This window comes from Dreissena polymorpha, chromosome 15 (assembly GCF_020536995.1).
Source record: "Dreissena polymorpha isolate Duluth1 chromosome 15, UMN_Dpol_1.0, whole genome shotgun sequence".
Lineage (NCBI taxonomy): Eukaryota > Metazoa > Mollusca > Bivalvia > Myida > Dreissenidae > Dreissena > Dreissena polymorpha.
In genome coordinates this window covers 5,852,373-5,876,188 of record NC_068369.1, presented here as the reverse complement: position 1 = coordinate 5,876,188, position 23,816 = coordinate 5,852,373, and the positions used below count along the sequence as shown (strand labels likewise).

The 23,816-nt window shown below is 35.3% G+C and overlaps 3 protein-coding genes across 6 annotated transcripts in view; 1 reads left to right on the top strand and 2 right to left on the bottom strand.

The window, feature by feature from the left end:
• The window catches only part of LOC127859443 (uncharacterized), a 10,979-nt gene extending 7,412 nt beyond the window's left edge, over window positions 1-3,567 (bottom strand). The window contains exons 1-3 of one of the 2 annotated variants that reach the window (XM_052396828.1): window positions 3,540-3,567; window positions 1,924-2,046; window positions 1,407-1,547 (exon numbers count right to left, since the gene is read on the bottom strand). In XM_052396828.1, the coding sequence (XP_052252788.1) occupies window positions 1,407-1,547; window positions 1,924-2,046; window positions 3,540-3,552 (277 nt within the window). In that variant the 5' untranslated portion in view covers window positions 3,553-3,567. Of the gene's footprint in view, window positions 1-1,406; window positions 1,548-1,923; window positions 2,047-2,469; window positions 2,642-3,539 lie in introns of those variants that run through there. The other variant, XM_052396827.1, reaches the window with a different exon arrangement.
• A 42-nt stretch (window positions 3,568-3,609) lies between these two features.
• Window positions 3,610-23,816, top strand: part of LOC127859449 (probable mitochondrial glutathione transporter SLC25A40) — a 36,037-nt gene continuing 15,830 nt past the window's right edge. For 2 of the 3 annotated variants that reach the window (XM_052396838.1, XM_052396837.1), the window contains exons 1-3: window positions 3,610-3,822; window positions 17,092-17,306; window positions 23,373-23,440. In XM_052396838.1, coding sequence (XP_052252798.1) covers window positions 3,729-3,822; window positions 17,092-17,306; window positions 23,373-23,440 — 377 coding nt within the window. In that variant the 5' untranslated portion in view covers window positions 3,610-3,728. Of the gene's footprint in view, window positions 3,823-15,376; window positions 15,401-17,091; window positions 17,307-23,372; window positions 23,441-23,816 lie in introns of those variants that run through there. The other variant, XM_052396839.1, reaches the window with a different exon arrangement.
• Window positions 11,121-12,966, bottom strand: LOC127859446 (uncharacterized). Its single transcript, XM_052396831.1, has one exon. It carries the CDS (start codon window positions 12,507-12,509, stop codon window positions 11,223-11,225), a length of 1,287 nt encoding a protein of 428 aa, XP_052252791.1. The 5' UTR covers window positions 12,510-12,966; the 3' UTR covers window positions 11,121-11,222.

The following is a 23,816-nucleotide window of genomic DNA, read 5'->3' as shown; positions in this document are numbered from 1 at the left end:
TTCTTTTTAATATAGAAAGGTTTGTTGGAATAGCCGGTTCTTAATACTGTCCGAATAATTATATTATACTAAATGCCATCGTCTCACAGATATACACTCAATCAAAGACAAAGTAAAGTACTGAACATCTGTCGTTTCATAATTGACATAAAAACATTTCGAACGTGAAGTACGATAAATAAACAAAAAAACAAAGAAAAAGCAGGTGTCCATATACCAATGATTGTTTGTAAAATTAGGCTAAAAGTCTTAGTTATATTGAATCGTTCGTTTTATAATAACCAGGTATTCATACAGGTTGTAATCAAGCAAACTTTGTTCAGAATTCAGCATGTGACACGCTCATTGGCTTAAAGAAGGACCATTAATTATGCTAAGTTTTCGTCATCAGAATAAAACCAAATCTTTAAAAAATGCGAAATAAAATCAATTACATTATGTTAAAAAAAAACCTATCCCTAACTTCAACTTAAGTAGAGTGGGTAATCACTTGATAGTCAAGATGCGACGTCCATGCAAATTTTTTTTTTCGCCGTTTGATACCCTTTTTTCTTTTACATTTCTTTTTAAGGCCGCTCACTTTCTGGCCATACCATAAGAAAGTGATTAACGTTCAGTTCGTATTAATATTCGCTCTATATATCGACTGTACGTTTCGCTACAAAATTTCTTGGCGGTATCACAAATTAACAGCTCCCGCTAAGAAAATTCGTAAATAGATAAATGGTATACAACGACGAAAAACATCTCTCGTTATGGACGTCGCCATCTTGACTATCATGTGATGAACCACTATGTGAAGTGCATAAAGATCGAACAAAAAGAATAATATGAGCCTGACTCTGTAAAAAGATGATATAATGCATGTGCTTTAAGTGTCGTCCCAGATTAGCCTGTGCAGTCCGCACAGGCCCCAGATTAGCCTGTGCAGTTTGCACAGGCTAATCAGGGACGACACTTTCCGCCTAAACTGGATTTATGCAAAGAAGAGACTTTATGTAAACGAAAAAGCGTTAAGTGTCGTCCCTGATTAGCCTGTGCAAACTGCACAGGCTAATCAGAGTCGACACTTTCCGCTTTTTCATTTAACCCCCTTTTCACAGACCACGGCCCATATGAGCCTTGCTCTAGGAAAACAAAGCTGAATTCACGCGCATGAAGTGTCGTCTGCAGTCTGAACAGATAATCCAGAAACGGCACTTTCCGCTTAAACCGGATTTTCGCTTATTACATCATTCATTTAACAGAAAAATTTTACAAAGCGGGAAGAGTAGTCCCTGAATAGCCTATGCGGAAGGCCCACGTTAATCTGAAACGACACTTTACGCACATGCATGAAGCCCCATTTTCTCAGAGCCAAGCTCATATATCAAACACTGGTTTTCCAGCGGTGATGCTCGACTTACCGAAGTCCGACAAAGACTTATCTGCGAGACATGCAAGGTACTTAATGGGAGGAGTTCCCTCACACAAACACAGCGTTCCCGCGGGTGAGGCGAAGCACGCTTTGATGTTTCCGCACTTAAGCGCTGAACACACGGGCGTTTCTGAAAAAGAGCATACTGTTGCTTTTTGTGTCAAGCGTCAGCCTCATTCTGTGAAAACCTAGCAACTTTTTCAAAAAACAACAACACACAAACACGTTCCGGAAAAAATCTAGTTGCTGTCATTTAAAGGCCCCAATTTTCAGATCGATAAGATTGTGATTACTGTGTATATTTATTCTGAAACGTGGATGGAAGACCATACAAATATATGTCTGTAAGTTACATGTGTTTGGCGAAATTTAAGAATATTTGACAAGAAATAATACAACTAAGCACTACTTCTGACATGCTGGTTAGCGCAGTGGTATCAAGTTACAGTTTTTATTTTTAAATTTACAACCTGTCTTAAAAATACTTTTTCGTGGGTTTAACTCACTTTTTTGACAATATGTTCCCCGATATGCACCGTGGCAATTGCACTTCAGTCCTGGTTGTCTGGTCTTTGTTGATTCAAAGTAACATGTTCCTCGGTTCTTGCAAGGATTTGGCAGGCATCTGTCTGCAAAAGCTAACATAATTAACACCAATATCGGAACGTTATTTGAAAAATGTTTAACTTTTCTGATAAAATATTGTACGGTATTACGCCGTAAGCAAACAAGTGTTCTTTTTACTAAAGGCTTTCTGTTTATCTTTTCATATTTATAACTGTAAGACCTGTTATGTACGTATCCTAATTATGGTTTCGTAATTGGGTTACGATATCAACATTACAGTGCCGTGCTGGATTTAATGACTGTTAACTGTAGATTTTAAACATAGGCCTAATTTGTAAAGGCTTCCTCTGGCCCTTAAAAAAAGAAAAATAATAGTTAACCTACGTTTCGTGTTGACCCAAGAATATATTGATATGCATGTATATGACATGTTTGTGTAAGTATAGTTGACACAAGTTTTAGAAATTAATTCATACCATACTTACCAATTTTGTGCTTCGAATGTACAAAGTTATCTAAACACATCAGCACACCAACAACAAAGACAAATATACGCGAAGCAACAGCCATTTTGAAATGATGACGCTATTGAATTTTGAAATGACGTCATGAATTTGCAAATAGAATTTTCAGGCGCTAAACATGTAGTTGTCAACGAGCGAGGCATGGTATTGTAATGCGCATGGGGGGGGAGGGGGGGGGGCCGGGGGTAAGAGGGTTAGGGTAAGAGTTAGTGGTCAGGTTTGGGTTAGGGTTAGCCTTAACCCATACCTTAACCCTAACCCGACCCCTAACCATAACCCTAACCTAACCATAACCCAGGGTTATCTCCCCTATACCATGCCTCGCTCGTTGCCAGATACGCAGACATACAAATAGACAGACAGACAAACAGGCAGATATATTCATATTGGAGACTTCGGCGTGTGCGCCTAGCTACGGTGTAGAATGAAGCAGACATACAGTGAAATTCCCATCCCCATAAAAAGATGGTTCATTCACAGATATATACCCCATACTTTCACCGTAACACATCTTCGTATATATACATGTAGATATATATTAGCTATTTCTTTTTTTAATATAGGCCTACCGCGGTATATAATTTTACTAAAATCAGATCGTGGAGTTCCGACTGATGTATTCTTAAGAACGCAAAGGCGCAGGAAAAATTCGGACGATTTTCGCAACCCGATCGTTGACATGTTATTATGACTAAATATCCATTATGCCAAACGCCAGTTATCAAAATATGCGTTTGAAAAGTCTTTTCCTTGGATGTTTCCGTCTTCAAATAAAGTGCTTTTACTTCTACACTTAATCCAATTTCTCTATAATGAAAAAACTTACTTTGAAAGTATTTACCTTGCTTTTATTCTACTATAAATTGTATTAATTTAAAGATCAATATGTCTTTTTCGAAAATAACATGGTAGGAAACGATACATTCGTGCACTTTCTAAAAAAATCCCATTCACCCAAATGCAATAAACCTCGGCAAACATGGTTTCGGAAGTGAATTTTCGACAAAAGCACGCCATTTTAATCAACGCACCATTAACGTTCATCAATCCACACAATACAAATGGATTTAGTAGAATGTAACCTATGAATCCTCCCGGTAATCAGGGGAAGTCACTCTTATAACCTTACGTCATGACAGATTGTTTACATTTCAAGACAGAGGTCGACGATATGGAACTCTTACGCAACTTAACGTTTTCGATTATTTAAAATATATTTAATGGCAAGTAACACGAAGATTGCTGACGTTAAACTGACTGCGTTTCAGCAGATGGTTTCGTCATGCACAGGAGCTATCATCACATCGATTTTCGGTTCGTCATAGTACTCCAATCACTGTAGCCTCTAAACCTATAAGTATAACTAAGTAATATGATTATAGGTGCTACCTAATTTACGGGCAAAAGCTTTTTAAGTTTTTTTTGATAACCATGTATATTTAATAAATATATGGACATGATCGTGTTCAAAATATGATAATTGTTGCAATAATTGAGTAATGCATCCAAAAAAATCAATCTTAAAACAAGTTACATGTTCCAAGCTTAAAGATCTAGCATCTTATTTTTTTGTTGTTTTCTAGCCACAGGAATTTATAGCTTGTTCGGTGTCTGTGGTATAGTAGATGGGGTGTCTGCTAACTGGCTTTGTCACTGGGAGGTCTCTGTATTGATCCTTTAAGTGGGAGCATTCTTCAGATAACCCTAAAAACATACTATGGCATACCATTTGGTTTGAAAGTCAAGAAGACCTACACGTTAAAAAGAGAAATGTACGTCAAAGTACAATAATTGTACGTCAACATGAATATAAAATACACTTCGAAGTATATATTTGTACGTCAAAGTACAATTTGTACTTCGACATACATGTTTATACTTCTACGTACACATTTTCTGAACAGCCAATCAAAACACTAGTCTCTTGAGCCGCTTTTCCTTCAGATTTATTCATAATACATGTTTAAAATCTCTTTTAGTTGAGGACAAAATGAATAAAAATATCAGAATGGCAAAAAAACAACACTAAGAAGTTTCAAGTATTTAATGCATTGAAATAGATTATATACAAATTTGAAGAAGATTCAATTGTTACCTTTTTAAAATTAAAATTATTCAGCATATTGTGTGTATGAAATGATCATGTGGGGCGGAGTATCACGACCGTCCAGCGCATTACTGTGTAGGAAATTCCCAACGGTAACCAGTTACCAAGCATTAATGGGATAAATAATATATTATAAACTCCCCGTTGGTCGTATTTTGTGATAACCATAACTAGCATAAGTCAGAGGTTAATTCCGCCACGCCAGGTCAATAAATACGCACAATATATATGAGTTAGCGGTCGATAGTCGCATAATTTGGTATAAATTATAATAATAATAATGTTTAATAAATACGCACAATATCTATGAGTAAGCGGTCGATAGTCGCATAATTCGGTATAAATAATAATAATAATAATGTTCAATGTCAAAAAATCTCTAAAAGCAACAGACGTAAGGTGTCTTCTGATTGGCTAACACTCAAGGGTCGGTGAAAATTGTACGTCGAAGTACATTTCTCGTTCTACTTAGTAGGTCTTGTACTCTTTCGACGTCATGGTACGTCATATAGACACTAAGTACTGGTCCTACCCAGGAAACAGTTTGTTTCATCAAATGTCTCAATTCAACTTGACAGCTTGCTAAAGCAGTTGCATTTAGCATACAGTACACTGATTTAACATAATCAAAATCATGTGATGTGTCAAATCAATTTTGATTGACAAATTTGACAGGATTTATTTTCAATCCAATAAGTTTTAGACTGTCAAATAACACACACTACGTATTGAAAGCCATACCTGGAGCTTTCGTCTGTATATCACTGACTTCATCAGAAGAATGATTTCTCCTGTTGGGAAACGTTAACACCACTAATTGTCTTCTTATTTATTATCAATGTATAATTATGTGTAACAGCATAACAACATACTTGATTCGCAATTAAAATATTTAATAAATACAGGTATCTTGCAGGTTTCTAATTTTCTTTCGCAAACTATTGTTGAATAGTTTAAATTTTGTCGCCACTAAAAAACTAGCCATTTTGTAGCAATTCTAAAATCACAGTCTAAACTGCATACACTTAGCTCTATAGTTACAATTTGTATGCAAATATTAGAATGCATCATGTTATATCATCCATATTTTTTATTTAAAAAGATCTTTTCACGCTTTGGTAAATTGACAAAATTGAAACAAGTTGTTTCAGATTCGTAAGTTTTCGTTTTAGTTATGATATTTGTGAGGAAACAGTAATACTGAACATTAACCATGCTCTCATATAGCCATTAGATGCATCTTTTGACGATTTTAAAACCTAAAAATTATAAAGCGTTGCAACGCGAAACGATTGAATAATTTGGAGAGTTCTGTTTTTGTCGTTAAATTTTGTGAAACTACGAAGATTGCTTATATAAGGTATAAAATACGTCAAGAATGTGTACTCGGCGAAATAGCTCAGTAGGCTTAAGCGTTTTTACTTCAGGACTCTGGCAGGACTCCAGGGGTCACTAGTTCGAAACCTGCTCCGGGCCATGTTCTTTTCCTTTTTTTATTTTTTTTCTTGATTTTTTACTGGAGCTTTTATGATCCAATGTTTACATTTATCAATATAAAGCATTTAATGAATAAGTTAAAAAATGCCAAAATCTGTAAAAAGGCCCCTTTAAACATTCAAATAACACATAACACAGTACATATATAAAAAGGTATGTGGTATTGTGTGGAGATACAAAACACTTCACATCATTTATTTGCACATAAAATAAAAGTTACAAAATAAGTAAAACTAAAACACTGTCATCAACCTACATTTCAAGAATATTTACGTTTATGAAATTACAAAGTGGTGTTATTGTATTACCTTTTACTAAATTAACATTGCTGGTTTTGTACTAGCCATAAAACATTTATCATGGATTAACAAGTAACAACCAATTTATTAATTACACAATAGAACGAAAATCATATTAATTGCATTATGCATTTACTAAACAAGCTATTTGCTACTGTTTAGAATTACACTATCTTACTAAAATAATCACAGGTACTTAGTGCTTTTACATACTTGTTGTAAGTTTTGTATTACTAGTTTGACAATTATCGGCAGACACTTGTTGATATACAGACACAATTTGCATGGGAACTCTCATATTTTTTCAGCATAATTGCCTTCAAATTGTTAAGTTAACAACCCTTTTACATTGTTTGCACATCTGATCTTATTATACAATAGCTGATTTTTGTTTATAGATAGACATATATAGACTTTTCAAAGTTCTATAAAAGTTCACACATGTTCCATCCAAGTAAACAAACAGAAGCAATAAAGATCACCACAGATAGTAACTGTGTGTATAGCTTGGAAATTTGATAGTTCAGGAATCCCTCCTTTATTGATTTATGTAAACCAAAACTGTCAGTTTTGCTGGATAGAATGGCTTGTATGATGCCCAGCTCTTGCCTTCGCAGAACAGCTTCTAAAAACGGAAAACCAACAAATATCTTAAAATTTGATCAATAATGCAGACAATTTATAAATGTCTTGTTTTTTGTTGAGTTCGAATCTGGGAGATTTTTACGTAAGATTGTGGAACGAAAATCCAACGGTATCGGATTTTGTGGTTTTAGGCCTAAACTTATTATAGTGATATGGAACCCCTTTCGGGGATATCGGTAAAGTGCGAGCAGACGAGGTGTAAATACGTTAAAAATTAAAGCTAAAAGACTAAAAAGTTAGATCGGAATATCTTTAAATTTTGTGAATAAATGTGTTTCTGGTGGATAACAACGACAACTTGCCAGAATATTGCTCATGATCACACGTAAACCTTCTTTCTGAGACATTGTGTGCACACCGGTCTTACTGACAATAACGAAGTGACGTCACCATCTATGTATAGAATGCTTTCTGAGAGCAAATGGAAAATGCGTCACATAGATCTATTCTGACAAATAAACAGTAGGGTGTCGTTATTGAAATACCGCGAGAATACTGGAAGAATAGAGATGCCAACCATAATGTTTAAAACAAATAATTTTTTAACAAGCGTTTGTGATTTGTCAGGATAATAATAACAATAAGATATCGAAAAGATCAAAGCAAATAAATTCGACAGAAATCTGAGATCTTAACTGGTTCCCCGTTGAATATAACCGTTGACTATATAGAGAGTAACGATAGATAAGGGGAGGTAACCAATCTATCTGAGATCCGGCAATATATTAAAGACGGGTTATGTTCACCTAAATTGTGTTTGGTAAAGACTGTCACTATATGTAGTGAACCAGTCTTCGGCTTATACCCACTGAAGAAGAGCATTCAGGGGAGATAATTTGGTAATGACTTAATTCTGGAACGGTTGCGAAGAAAAACAAATAATGCGAGAATATTTAGTGCGATTCGCTACACAATTATGATGTCATTGATATAACTTTTCCTGAGGTATGTATTTACATGTGATTTACCTTAGGTTACCTTAGGTGGTTTACCACCGCAGGTCTTTTGGACCTCTGTAGTGGCCTCTTCTTCGTCATCGCTATTTAATAGTCTCGGTGTTTTGCCTCCGGTTATTTCATTATAGTCACAGTTATGATCGTACACCATTGGGTGGTTTATCCAATATTTATCTAGGCGTCTTTTAAAAGTATCCGTGTTCTTGGATGTGACGACAGCACTTGGTAAATTATTCCATATGTTTACAATGCGATTGGAGAAAAAGTTCTTGCGAATGTCGCGTGCACACCTTTGTTTTAAAAGTTTTAATGGATGACCTCTATTTGTATTTGTGTTCAAAGTAAAAATTCCAACTGTTGTTCTTTTGTCATAGATATTGTTCAAGATCTTGTATGTTTCAATCATATCCCCTCGTAGTCTGCGAAATTTCAAAGTGGGTAGTTTAATCAATTTAAGTCTTTCCTCGTATGATTTATCCTTAAGTTTGGGTAACATTTTGGTTGCTCTACGTTGGACGTTTTCAATGCTATCAATGTCTTTAATTTTTGATGGACTCCATACACTGCTGGCATATTCCAGATGTGGTCTTACAATGGACTTGAATAATAATCTGAAGCTTCTAAAATCTAGAAATTTAAATGAACGTCTTATTAATCCCATCATTTTGTTGGCTTTATTTACTTGGTTTTGTATGTGTTCATCAAATTTTAATTTTGAGTTTATTGTTACACCAACATCTTTTTCATTTTCAACTCTTTCTAGAGAGACGAGGCCTCCTTCATACTTGGGCATAGTATATGATCTTATTTCTGGGGGTTTTGTTGAAATTTGTAGTATTTTGCACTTGTCTGGGTGAAACTTTAACAGCCATTTGTTGCTCCATTCAAAAAGTTTATTCAAATCATCTTGGAGAATTAACTGATCATTTTTAGTCGAAATCTCACGGTATATTTTTGTATCGTCCGCAAACATAAGAACACTAGAGTTCACACATTTTGGTAAGTCATTTATGAACACCACAAATAGGATCGGTCCTAGTACGGAACCCTGAGGAATGCCGCTGGTGACAGCGTGCCATTGTGAGTAGCTCCCATAGACTTGTACCCTTTGTTTACGATCGGTTAAGAAGTTCTGTACCCATTTACATGTTTGTTTGCTGATGCCATATTTTTCCAATTTGTATATTAATCTTTTGTGTGGGACCTTATCGAATGCTTTCATGAAATCTGTGTAAATTGTATCAATTTCGCCTCCTTGATCTAGTATACTAGTCCAGTGGTCCATAACCCTGAGTAACTGTAGGTTGGTTGATCGGGCTCCAATAAATCCAAACTGCTTATCACTGAATAAATCGTTAGAGTTCATATGATCAACTATCCGTTTACGAATTAATTTTTCCATCAATTTGCAGATTACGCTAGTGAGACTGACTGGTCTATAGTTCGAGGCTAATTTTTTATCTCCCTTTTTGAATAATGCTGTAATTTGTCCAATTTTCCATTCATTAGGCACAATACCCGACTTAAAAGAGCTGTTGAATATATGGCACATAGGTATTTGGATTATGTCTGACAGTTTTGACAAAACAATTGGGTGAACTTGGTCTGGACCTGGAGACTTAGATGTGTCGAGTTCGTTTAATAGGGTTTTCACTTCCTCTGGTTTAAATTCATCGTCACTTGACAGACTCTCAAAGTTAATGTTCTCCATTTTATCAAAGTTTTCATCAGTTTCTTGTGTGAATACACTAGTAAAGAATGTTGCTAGAACGTCTGCTTTATCTTGGTCACTATTAGCTATAAATAACTTCCCATCTTTCATTTCGTGTAATTCCGATATACCACTACGCGTTTTCCTTTTTGAGTTTATATATGACCAGAAGTTTTTACAGTTTGATTTGGATGTCTCCGCTATTTCCTTTTCGTATTTTTTACGCTCCTTTGCTACTATTGATTTCACTTTGTTTCTAGTCCTTGTATATATTTTGTAGTTTTCTTCGTTGTTATGTTTCATGTACTTTTCCCATGCTCGATGTTTTTGCCTAATTAATTTTCTTATTTCTTCACTAAGTGGCACACTGTTTTTCCTCACACTGCTCTTTCTCTTTGGTATGTGTTCGTTCATTTCATTGTTCAGTTTGGTCATAAATATGTCTATCATTTCATTAGTGTCCTTGTTTTCCAATAATTTATCCCAGTCCAAGGTCATTCCTTCTCTTATTTTCTCAAATTCAGCTTTTTTATAGTTAAACTTGATTGTGTTAGTATTGGAATATTGAGTATAACATACAAAGTCAAATGTTATAACTAAATGATCACTATGCCCCAAGGGGTCTTGGTAATTAATGTTTTGTACATTGTTTGAGTCGTTTGTAATTATCAAGTCCAAAATGGATGGTTCCTGTCCAATACGGAATCTAGTTGGTTTATCTACTATCTGTTCAAGAAAGCAGTCTCTTATGCACTCCAAAAAATTTGAACTAACTGAATCCCTTGTTTCACTATTCTCCCAGTTAATGGCTGGAAAGTTAAAGTCACCCGTAATTAATATATGGGAAAATGATTCTTCTTCAAGGTTGCTAATGTGCCTTAGTAATGCGTTCAATAAATCGTAATTTTCCATGTCTGAAGATGGGCTTCTATAGACACATACAACTAGTAATTTATCGTTATCTTTAAGATTAATCTTGATACAACAGTATTCACTAAATCTTTGATTTATGTCAATTTCTACCGCTTTCAGTTCACTATTTACATATATCACTATACCCCTAGAGTTTTTAATTGGAAAGTTTTCAGGAAACATATCGTATCCGTCTAGCGCAATTTCACTTTTCATCATTTCAAATCTGCTGTTTTTCGGTAAAGCTTCTGTTATCATAATAATGTCCGGCTTATCTGACATAAATCTAGTTTTAAACTCATCTAGTTTGTTTATAAAACTGTCTGCGTTAGAATAAACACATTTCAGATTACGATTTTTGTACTTATCACCTTGTTGACTAACGGGTTTCACCTTATTTACGTTTTTAAAATGCTTGTCACCAAAAGAACTTGAAGAACCCAACTTATTTACATTAGGATGCTTATCCTCACAATTAACAACATTTTTAGGATGCTTATCCTCACATTTAACAACATTTTTAGGATGCTTATCCTCACAATTCGTAACAGTAACAGTATTGAACAAATGAACAGTTCCTTGTGCTTCTAATCCTTTTTGGCGACTTTTACAATTTTTCTTGCCCAAGGTGGGCCCCGCACCAGGAAGTGGAATTTTCCCGAGTTGTCGTTGCTTGATTTCTCCTTGGCTAATTCAATGAGCTCCTTATTCTGCTCCCTTTCCGCCTTTGTCATGTCATGGGTCACCCCAATTTTGCTCAGAACATTCGTACAGTCCATGTTTTTGAGTTTATGTAGATTTTTCAACATTGTTTTCTTGTTTTCAGTGTTTCTAAATATTACTCTTGTTGGCCTTGGTTTCTCAGATAATTCACTCTTTTTCCCCAGTCTAATTACGCTTTCATATCCTTCGTGCTCTATCCCCAGGAAATCCATTAAGTTGTCGATCATTTTTGTATCGTTAATTTTCCTTGTTGTCGGGTCCTTTTCATCGTTTTCTTTTAAACCATGTATAATAATGTTTCTTTCCCTATTGGTGCTATCCCTGATTTCGTACGCCTGGTCCTCTACTGACTTTCTTATTTCTGAAATCTTTTTGTCCACTAGCTCAATCTCAAGTTTACTGGCCCCTTCCTGGGCGATTGGTTGAGGGTTTGCACTGATCACGGTTTCCACAATTTTGGTTATTTGCTCATAGTCCACTTTTTTCAGCATTTCCTCTTCTAGTTTTACTATTCTGGTTTCCATTTTTTTCATGTATGCAGCACATCGTTCCTCTATGTCCCTTTCTTGCTTCACATTTCGCATAACCTTTTCGTCACAACTGGGGCAAAACCAATGGAGCTGCGGATTCTTAAAGCCTTCATAGTCCGTGTTTGATAATTTAAGGCATAATGAGCAGTAAAATTCACTACAATACTCACATTGCACAATTTTTGCTGAATCTTCTGTGTACTTTTTCTTACAAAGTTTACAAACCCAGCCTTCCGTAGACTCGTTGGGTTTACTGCTGGATACTGAATTCCCCTTCGTGTTTCTGTTCCTTTTGCCTTGCTGTTGGTCTTGAGACATTTTAGATGTTGCAAAGTTCCACAATAAAAATGTTATTATCAGCGTAAGCAAGAGAGTTCTGCACCGCACCCTCGTTCTCGGTACACTTAAAGTAACTTTCATGAAGTATATGGTAGTAGACTTAGATTGCCTGTTGACGGGTATAATTTCCAAAATGGCGGCCACCACCGACCATGCTCGAATGATGCAATATATTACACTGTTGATTAAAAGTACTTTCCAATGTAATACCAGCACTATGAATAAGGGTATAAATAATCTACACCGTTCCTCCTTAATGCGATGTCTATTACCCTGTTTCATTCAATTTTGCGTAGTAACTTACTTGTCAAATGTAAATCCCGATAACACAAGCTTTCAAGATGGCGTCCACCTTGCTCGAAATTAACACTGCTTTTCAAAGTAGCAAAGATATAAATTTCCAGTGAAAACCACGTTAGCGTTTAGCTTTGTATTGCTTACTACTCACAATTTCAATTATCCATTCATATAAACTGATATTATACCTTGGACTAGCGATTTTCACCTGTCGTTAATCGTGATCGTATAAAGTTTTCAAGATGGCGTTCACCAAGCCGATTTAAGATCCACACAAAATCCGAACTAATCCTTTGAATTATCACTTTTTTCAACACTGTCTCACTAAACTAATTAACACTGCACTATGCACTATTAAAGAAAATGATTTTTGACACTTTTAAATCACTACAGAATATTATTTTAATATTTTTTTTAGCTTAGCTCTAAACACAGATGTTCATTAACCGGAACCGGAAGCTGTAACCCATTTAGCATATGTCAAAGTGTTTTTGATTTGTTCAAGGTCATAAATAGCATCGCGAAAATATATGTCGCGTGACAAATTTTTTTGAGACGTATCCATATGTGGTATTCCTATGTAAGTTTATGTCTAAATTCCCATATGTATGAACGGTCAACGCCCGCTTCGCGGGCTTTTGCCCGTATAAGTTCGTGCACCTTAAATTTCAAAGGCATATCTTTCATGTAGACAATAGACAATAACTAAACTTGATGTTTACTTTATGATTTATCTTTTGTTTAACAAATGACGAGTGAAATATGTTGGTTGTCAGATAATAATAATGGAGTTACGTGCCTTTAAACATTTATGTATATCGTAGTGTGCGTCACACAGAATTACCCTATAAGATTGTGCACCGAATTTGATGACGTCATAGCGAGGCCCTGGGATGTGTTTCTAATAATCAATATACACCCTGGGTATGCTAATACTTTGATAACAGATGGCACTTCGATACCAGATAACAACAAAAGCCACGCGCGAGAGTTGAGTTCTTCGGCTTTCTTGCATTTATGTTCTGTTCAGGGTTTTTTTCCACTTTTTGGGAAGATAGCCCATGGCATTAGAATTGGGAATTTTATCGGCATTTTCATGAAATTGAAAAATAAATTCATTAGCCTTTTTTTCCACACGAAAAGTCCACTGATTAGGGAAATACTAAATTTGATATAGGAGGTTTTTGTGTGACGTCACAAGAGGGGTTTTCCGTTACTAAAAATAGATTGGCCGTCAACTTCTTGATCGCGGCCAATTACATTGTATCAGAGTAAAGGTCGTCGGAAGACTTAATACTTACAATTTCACAAAACAAAACTATAAATACCCGTATTCTTTTTTAAAATAAGAATTTAATTAATGATATTTCAAAAATAATAAAACATATAATGATTTGAATATTATTATAAGTGGTGTGGATGCGATAGTGTTATTTTTCATCCGGGATTGAAAATAAGTGTAAGGGGTGCATTGAATCAGTTATAAAACAGAGCCCTAAAATAGCTCACTACATTTCAATCTTGAAATGTAGTTTTAATTTTCTTTTACATTGAATGAATTTTCGTTTCGTGAACATTGAATGAAAATATTAATAAATTTAAAGGGGCCTTTTCACAGATTTTGGCATTTTTTAACTTATTCATTAAATGCTTTATATTGATAATTGTAAACATTGGATCGTAAAAGCTCCAGTAAAAAATCAAGAATAAAATAAAAAAAAGGAAAAGAACATTGCCCGGAGCAGGTTTCGAACCAGTGACCCCTGGAGTCCTGCCAGAGTCCTGAAGTAAAAACGCTTTAGCCTACTGAGCTATTCCGCCGAGTACACATAGTTGACGTATTTTATACCTTATATAAGAAATCTTCGTAGTTTCACAAAATTTAACGACAAAAACAGAACTCTCCAAATTATTCAATCGTTTCGCGTTGCAACGCTTTATAATTTTTAGGTTTTAAAATCGTCAAAAGATGCATATAATGGCTATATTAGACCATGGTAAATGTTCAGTATTACTGTTTCCTCACATATATCATAACTAAAACGAAAATTTGCGAATCTGAAACAACTTTTTTCAATTTTGTCAATTTACCAAAGCGTGAAAAGATCCCTTTAAGCATTCAAATTGAAAAAACACCTGCATATTTTGCAAATTGAACTGTCTTTACATGTACACGTATATTGAAAACTCGTCTGTAGTGATAATGAGCAATACAAATCTAGCATTTTATGATACCATTAATCAACGCATTTAATTTATTTAACGCAAGTATTTTATATCCCTATAATGACCAAACGCGATTGCTTGTTTTCATGATGATGTTTCGAACACTGCAGTAACGCACGATCTTAACACATTATAGTAGAATTTACATGTGCAGGTATCCGTTAAATACGTTAATTGTGTAGCAGTTAATGTGTACAATATTTTAAATGTATAGTTATTGAACACTTTATTATTATGTTTAAACTGGCTTATATATATATACTTAATAGTTCCTAGCTGTTAATCCATTTCGGACAAATGTCTATTTTTAAATATGTTCAAATAGCAAAGCAACTGTTAAGTTTTTGACTTAATATGTCGAGAGATGACATGGAGGTATCATAAATTGTGTTTAATGACCAGACACATGTGGTTTATGCAGAGACCCGATACAGAGTCATACAAGTATAGGTCCCTGGGTTTATGACACACTGTTTTCTTAGTAATAGTCTGGACAGTATCCGATCATATCGAGATAATTGGTCTGTGATAAAGAAAGGTGCAATTAACACTGGGTTAAAATGCTGAAACAAAGAGTGTCAAAATTGGTGTGAACAATTAAATTAAAAACATTAACATTTATCAAGAGGATTTAGTTAATCTGTAACAAGGTAAGTTTTTACAGACAAATAGGTTCAAATCAGTTTCTATATGTTGATTACATAAATTCAATCAATTTGTTGTTTGTTTCGTCCTTATTTGTGTTCGTTCATTGGATTCAATTTAATCTGAAAGAATTTCAATTTCTGAGTATTTTTTGTTCTTCAAAAGGGTCGCGAATATGTTTGTAACCTTATCACGATGCGCTTCATCAATGCAAACAATAGCAGAAAGGCCGCAGTTTTGACGGCCAAAATTTGAGCATGCGCAAACTTGACGTCATTATCGGAATCCCCAAAACCTCCTATAACTCTTTACAATCATTCAAATTAAAAGAAAAAAATCATATAATACTTTGTTAGATGTAATTGAATTACAATTGAGATAAAATACACATAAGACTTCTTTCTAAAAAAAAAAAAAAAATATTTTTTTTTGGGGGGAAATTGGGAATTTTTTGCCACATTTTGGGAAAAAAGTATACTTTTTGGGATTGGGAACATAGCCGAATTTCGGCTATAAAATCGGGCCAAAAAAAACCCTGCTGTTTATTTGGTTTTCAGACACGTAACATTGTTTGGTCAATTAATGGTATAGTACTTAGTATTGCGGAGAAAAAAAAAGTGGATTTTAAAAAGAGATAACATTTTATAAAAAATCATCATGATTTCGATGATCAGTACGTATTTCAACAAAATAAAAATACTTGGAAATAAATCAAGAACGTGCCAACTAATCGAAATGAAAGATCAATATGTCCACTAATGCTACAACATGTTAAATTTTAGTTTACAAACGTATTTGAGGAAATTCAAATGTTTTTAGAGTCTGATGCCAAATTTTCGGGAATAAGACAATTCACCCCCAAGACAATTCACCCCCAGGAGACAACTCACCCCCCAGACAATTCACCCCTGCTCTCTGCACAATTCACCCCCAGATATTTTGTTGTTGTTTTCTTTTGCTGTTTGTTTAGGATTTAGTAATTACGAATTTCTGTTTTCTAAGGATAGTTATTTGTATTCTATTTGATTTTAATGAAGTTCGAATAAAAGCATATTAAGATGTTCTCCGAATGTCTTTCTTTTTTTTTCATAAAATTACTTGCAATTGAAACATAACTGTGCTTTTTATCTATTGATGTTTGTTTTTATTATTAACAATATCTTATTATTGTTTTTTTTTCATTAAATAATCAATTATGTGTTTTGTTTTATTTGAGATTGTTTTTATTCATTAAAACAGTTTATATTTGTAAAAAGTGTATAAATAAATAATAATGGTATTGGATACATTATTTGGAAATACTCCAATGTTTTTTATTTGATAAGTTATGCAAGATTTCGAAATTTTCATAATATTACTATGTTTATTTTTAAACGGAGGTATTCTATAAATCCCAGGGCAGAAAGGCTAGTGGTGAGCTAGAAAACTGCATGATTAAAGCCTTGTTCTTAGAAAACTGGGCATAATGCATGTGCGTTTAATGTCATTCCAGATTAGCCTGGGCAGTAATGTATGTGCTGTACACTTTCCTCTTTTATGGAATTTTTTGTTTATAGAAAGGTCTCTTCTCAAGGAAAATTCAGTAAAGTCCAAAAGTGTCATCCCTGATTAGCCTGGCACAGGCTAATCTTGGACAACACTTTACACATATGCATTTAGCCCAGTTTTCCCAGAAAGAGAATTTATTTCATGACAGTAACCCCATTGGATGTGGTGAAGATACGCCTGCAGGCCCAGCAGAAGCCCCAGGCCTTCACAAAGGGCCACTGCTACAACTACTGCAACGGGCTCATGGACCACACCTGCGTGTGTATCAACGGGAATGACGCCATCAAGATGCCAACGTTTCAGCTGAAACAGCATCTCAAACAGCAGTGGTACAAACGACCTGGAAACTTCAATGGCACTGCTGTAAGTTTGGTGTATTAAGTCTCTATAGACCTGGAAACTTCAATGGCACTGCTGTAAGTTTGGTGTATTAAGTCTCTATAAACCTGGAAACTTCAATGGCACTGCTGTAAGTTTGGTGTATCAGTCCTGGAAACTTCAATTGCACTGCTGTTAGTTTGGTGTATCAGACCTGGAAATTTACATGGCACTGCTGTAAGTTTGGTGTATCAAGTCTGCAACACTGGACTGGGATGTCAATTGAAGCAGAATTCTGCTTTTTGATGCAAGCAAATTGAAAGTTTCTCATTTTTTTACTTTTTTTAAATAATGTAGCATTATAGACCAGTTTCACAATACTACCGCTGTTGCTTTTTTTAGATATCATGTGACGAGTCATATTTCAGAACGAGGCTGAACGTGTATAGATCTTTGGCGGAGCATATCGATGATTATAAACAGTTGATTTTGATTTATTACATTCGGGATTTTCACAAGCACTGACACTGGTTACAATTATGGCAAACACATGCATACATGGATGTGTTGTTTAGTCAATAAATTGATGAGGTGTTATAAAATAGACATTCTCATACCTACGTCATCATTGAAAGCCATAGTATATAGCAACACTAGTGTTTACGTGTACCGGTATATACATTTTATTAGCTCATCTATTTAAAAAAAAAAAATTATGAGCTGTTGTCATCACCTTGGCGTCGGCGTTGGCGTTGGTGTCCGGTTAAGTTTTGCGTTTAGGTCCACTTTTCTCAGAAAGTATCAATGCTATTGCATTCAAACTTGGTACACTTACTTATTATCATGAGGGGACTGGGCAGGCAAAGTTAGATAACTCTGGCGTGCATTTTGACAGAATTATGTGCCCTTTTTATACTTAGAAAATTGAAAATTTTGGTTAAGTTTTGCGTTTAGGTCCACTTTTCTCAGTGAGTATCAATGCTATTGCATTCAAACTTGTTACACTTACTTACTATCATGAGGGGACTGGGCAGGCAAAGTTAGATAACTCTGGCATGCATTTTGACAGAATTATGTGCCCTTTTTATACTTAGAAAATTGAAAATTTTGGTTAAGTTTTGTGTTTAGGTCCATTTTATTCCTTAAGCATCAAAGCTATTGCTTTCATACTTGCAACACTTACTAACTTTCATAAGGGGACTGTGCAGGCAAAGTAATGTAACTCTGACTGGCATTTTGACAGAATTATGTGCCCTTTTTATACTTAGAAAATTGAAAATTTGATTAAGTTTTGTGTTTAGGTCCACTTTATTCCTACAGTATCAAAGCTATTGCTTTCATACTTGCAACACTTATTAACTATCATAAGGGGACCGTGCAGGCAAAGTTATGTAACTCTGACTGGCATTTGGACGGAATTATGGGCCCTTTATACTTAGAAAATTGAAAATTTGGTTAAGATTTATGTTTTGGTCCACTTTACCCCTAAAGTATCATAGATATTGCTTTCATACTTGGAACACTCAAAAACTATCAGAAGGGTACAGTAAAAGGACAAGTTGCATAACTCTGGTTGTCATTGTTACGGAATTATGGCCCTTTTCTGACTTAGTAACTTTTAATATATGGTTAAATTTTGTGTTTCAATCCACTTTACTTCTTAAGTATCAAGGCTATTGCTTTCAAACTTCAAATACTTTCATGCTATCATGAGGTTACTGTACCTGGCAAGTTGAATTTTACCTTGACCTTTGAATGACCTTGACTCTCAAGGTCAAATTATTAATTTTTGCTAAAATTGCCATAACTTCTTTATTTATGATTAGATTTGATTGATACTTTGACGAAACTACTCTTACCTGACATACCACAATAGACTCCACCCAAACCGTCCCCCGTGCCCTCCCCCACCTGCCCCCTCCCCCCCCCCTATTTTATTATTATTTTTTTTAAAGATCATCTCACAAATGACCACCACACCCTCACACTATACCCCCACCCCACCCCCCCCACCCCCCCCCCCTATTTTTATTTTTTATTTTTTTTTTAATTTTTATTTTTTAAGATCATCTCACAAATTACCACCACACCCTCACACTATACCCCACCCCCCCCCCCCCCAATTTTTTTTTAAATGGTTATGTTTGAAATACCGTCCAACCATCGCACCCAAAAAATCCCCCATCCCCCCACCCCCCACCCCCCCCCCCCCCCCCCCCCGCCCCCGATTTTTTTCCGCTTTTTTTTCCCGCTTTTTTGGAAGATAATATAATAAATGTCCACAACCCCACACTATACACCCCTCTTCACTCCACTACCTCCTTTGTGATTGAAAATGAGAGTCCCTTCACCTTTAAAAAGAAAATAGATGAGCGGTCTGCACCCGCAAGGCGGTGCTCTTGTTTAATCTTGATTCAAATTCAAGATACCCATTATCCTCAGAACAAATGTGATCTGAAGAACAAACATTGATAATTGCACAAAACAATTACAAACAAAAGATGTATAATAGAAAACGTTATTTTATAACTTAAATTATCAAAGGTATTCTCAAGCTGCTGAAAAACATCAATGTCCAGAAAGCAGCTGGTCCAAATGAACTTCCAAACAAAGTGATACAAGCCTGTGCTATACGCCAGCCATTGCTGGCATCTTTCAGAAGTCAGTAGACACAGGCGAACTTCCAAAGGATTGGCGAGACGCAAACATGGCCCCAGTCTTTAAGAATGGAGATCGCCATTCGCCAGAAAACTACAGACCGGTATCACTCACCTGCGTGGTCTCCAAGCTATTGGAGCATATCATCTGTCGTCACATATTAAACCACTTGTACAAACACAAAGTATTAACAAACCTAAATCATGGCTTCCCCTCAGGATGCTCTTGTGAAACCCAACTTGTTGTCACAGCCCATGACCTACTCGGATACCATGACCAGAACAAACAGGTTGACACCATCATCCTAGATTTCAGTAAGGCCTTTGACACCGTCCCCCACCAACGCCTTCTGCTGAAGCTTGAACACTACGGCATCCGCGGTCCAAAACACAACTGGATATCCCACTTCCTCAAACAACGTGAAATGTGCGTCGTGGTTGAAGGAGAGAAATCCCGTAATGTTGCTGTAGGATCTGGCGTACCTCAAGGCACAGTGTTAGGGCCCCCGCTGTTTCTTTGCCTTATTAACGACCTACCAGAAAGGGTGAAATCCCACATCCAGCTGTTCACAGACGACTGCCTACTGTATAGAGCCATCAATTCAATCAAAGACCACCGAATCCTACAAGAAGACCTTGAGAATTTACAAAAATGGGCCCAGGACTGGGGAATGCGGTTCAACTCTAAGAAATGTTATCTCATCAGCTCAAAACAAAATCTTCATTTTTCTACACCATTGGCAACACAATTCTCAAAAATGTACAAGAAAACACATACTTAGAAATAACTTTCTCCAACAACATGAAATGGAAAACCCACATCTAAAACATTACTAAACGGGCCGACTATACACTAGGCTTCCTGAGACGCAACCTCAAATACTGCCCCCATAACTGCCGGAAGACCGCTTACCAAGCGCTCATTCGCTCTAAACTGGAGTATGGGAGTGTAGTGTGGGACCCATACCAGCAAGGTGACATAGACAAGCTAGAGCGAGTCCAACGATCTGCGGCTCGCTTTATCACCAGAGATTACAAATCCAGACAAGAAGGATGTGTAACAGCCATGCTTGACGATCTTAACCTCCCCACACTACAAGAGAGGCGACGCCACCAAAGATTGACGTTCTTGTACAAGGTAGTGGAAGGGCACATACCGGTTATAAACATTGATCACTATTTGCATCGACTTAGACTGAAACGCACTATTAGGGCTAAGAAGTTTGAAGATTACGTCCACGACAATATAGTGTTAAAATCGTTGAACAATAACTCTAAGTGATACCAGCCATTACACACAAACAGTGGAAAAATTTAAATACTCTTTCTTTCCGCGAACTGTCCAAATAACAAAAGAACGAATATCCGGGCTGTCAAAATTATGCAGAAACCATTATCGGCATTATCAAAATAACGAAGTCACGAATGTTTAGGTTGTCAAAAAAACACGGACTCTAGATGTCTATATATGTTCCGTGCAAAAACATAGGAACAAATGTCCGCATGTGTGAAAACTAGGCTAGGACAAATGTCCAGCATTCTTTGTATAATTATGATTAAACTGGCTAATATCTATACAGTATTAAAGGGGCCTTTTCACAGATTTTGGCATTTTTTAAACTTATTCATTAAATGCTTTATATTGATAAATGTAAACATTGGATCGTAAAAGCTCCAGTAAAAAATCAAGAAAAAATTTTAAAAAAGGAAAAGAACATTGCCCGGAGCAGGTTTCGAACCAATGACCCCTGGAGTCCTGCCAGAGTCCTGAAGTAAAAACGCTTTAGCCTACTGAGCTATTCCGCCGTGTACTCATTGATGACGTATTTTATACCTTATATAAACAATCTTCGTAGTTTCACAAAATTTAACGACAAAAACAGAACTCTCCAAATTATTCAATCGTTTCGCGTTGCAACGCTTTATAATTTTTAGGTTTTAAAATCGTCAAAAGATGCATATAATGGCTATATTAGAGCATGGTTAATGTTCAGCATTACTGTTTTCTCACAAATATCATAACTAAAACGAAAACTTACGAATCTGAAACAACTTTTTTCAATTTTGTCAATTTACCAAAGCGTGAAAAGATCCCTTTAAGTTTGAGTATTTGGCGTTACAGTAGTCATAGAAATGACTACGTACATCTACCAGGAGAAGACATTTGCCGGGGTACCATTCAATGACCAGGCATCTACCACGGGTGGTTTATGACACCATGTTGTTATTTAGTATTTATCGGCACAGTATATGATCATAACGAGATAATGGGTTTATGCGGAACACAGGGGCTATAAAACAACATATGTATCAATAAACAAGATAGATCGTTATTCAAACAGCGCGATATAAAAGCTCTAACAAAGCGTGTCAAATGTGTGAAAAAATGAAGAAAAACAAGTACTTTAATCAAGACAATTTATCAAATGTATTGACACTTATAATATCAAGTACATATTTACAACTTATTCTGACTTTTCTAAGTCATAACATCTCCAAATGTTCATAAGATGCGGCGTTGCGCGGGACTATTGGATATTTATACACATTCAGCCTCGTTCTGGAGTTCTGCGAGTCACGTGACTTTGCGCTCTTATCAATTTCGGCCAATTGTGAAAAGGGTCTATTCATCATTTTGATGCTCTTGTTTTGCATCGACCAACTTTAAAATCACTAGAAATAATATTCGTTTTAAGTTATTATACAATATTATCAACAAATAATTTAAATGCACTTGAAAGCATATTTCTTTTGACATCAGTTATTGAACTCCAATTTTTTTAAATTTTGAGTCTTCATATTTAAAAGCAAATAATTATTTCAAATTTAATTTTTAAATTACCAATACACAAGTGTTTGTATTGACTTCATGTGAAATACTGGCTTTAGTGGTGATGACATATCAAAGAAAGACTCTTAAACTGTTGAAAATAAACATCAAGAATAGCATTTTTTGGATTGAAATCCTTTATTTTTTATTACCTATTTTTCTTTACTTTTCTATGTTTCTGATATTTTTTATAAAAAAATTGCCAAATTTACTATAAACTCAACTAAAAAACTTGTGTGGTTTAATTCTAACTGGTTTGAGATGTTCGATGTAAAATAATAGCAAATTTGACCTTATAAAGTTCACACAATTACGAGGTAAGCATGCTTCTTACATTCCATGTAGAGAAAGTCCCAATATAAATAAAGAGTTAGTCTGGTGTTAGCTGTCAAAAAAACTCTTATAGTTTACTCGATAAAGTGTTTAAATAGTCATTAAATTTTGGAGAAAAAAGGTCCTATATTTTTATTTAAATCATTTTGACCGACAAAACATTATTCATTGTGATATTTTTTTGTAGAAATTTGGGTATATAATCAATGTGATTTACACTAAATATGAAAAACCTTTTTCTAGCTTGTTTGTCCAATTTATAATAACACTGAAGATACTTGTATTTTTCAGGATGCGTTTATCAAGATAGCAAGAAATGAAGGGATTACCTCCCTGTGGAGTGGCCTTCCCCCTACCTTGTAAGCAGCTTTCATAATCTGGGGTTGCCATGGAGATTGTTAATGGATTGTTTTCATTGAATGTCATAAACTAAAATATTAAGACATGAATAGTTGGCATTTTCAAGTATAACAAGCCTTTTTTATCTAAATAAAATCAATTTTCCATGTGAGATTGTTTAAATTCTTTTTAAAAATATCATTATTTAACCCTTTACCACTTAGATACGTAATTTGACGCATTTGTAGCCCCTAAGAAAGTTTCATTTTATTAAAGACTTTTCTTACTAGATTCAAGTGTTAAGGCTTCATTTCCAATCAAAAGATGCTGATTAGCAGCAAACAGCATAAAACCTGAACAGACTGTGAGTTACTTGCAGGCTTTTCTGGTTTTATG

What these genes read in the sequence shown, in the direction of transcription:
- LOC127859446 (XM_052396831.1), bottom strand. Translation starts at nt 12,509, where the DNA reads ATGAAACAGGGTAATAGACATCGCATTAAGGAGGAACGGTGTAGATTA.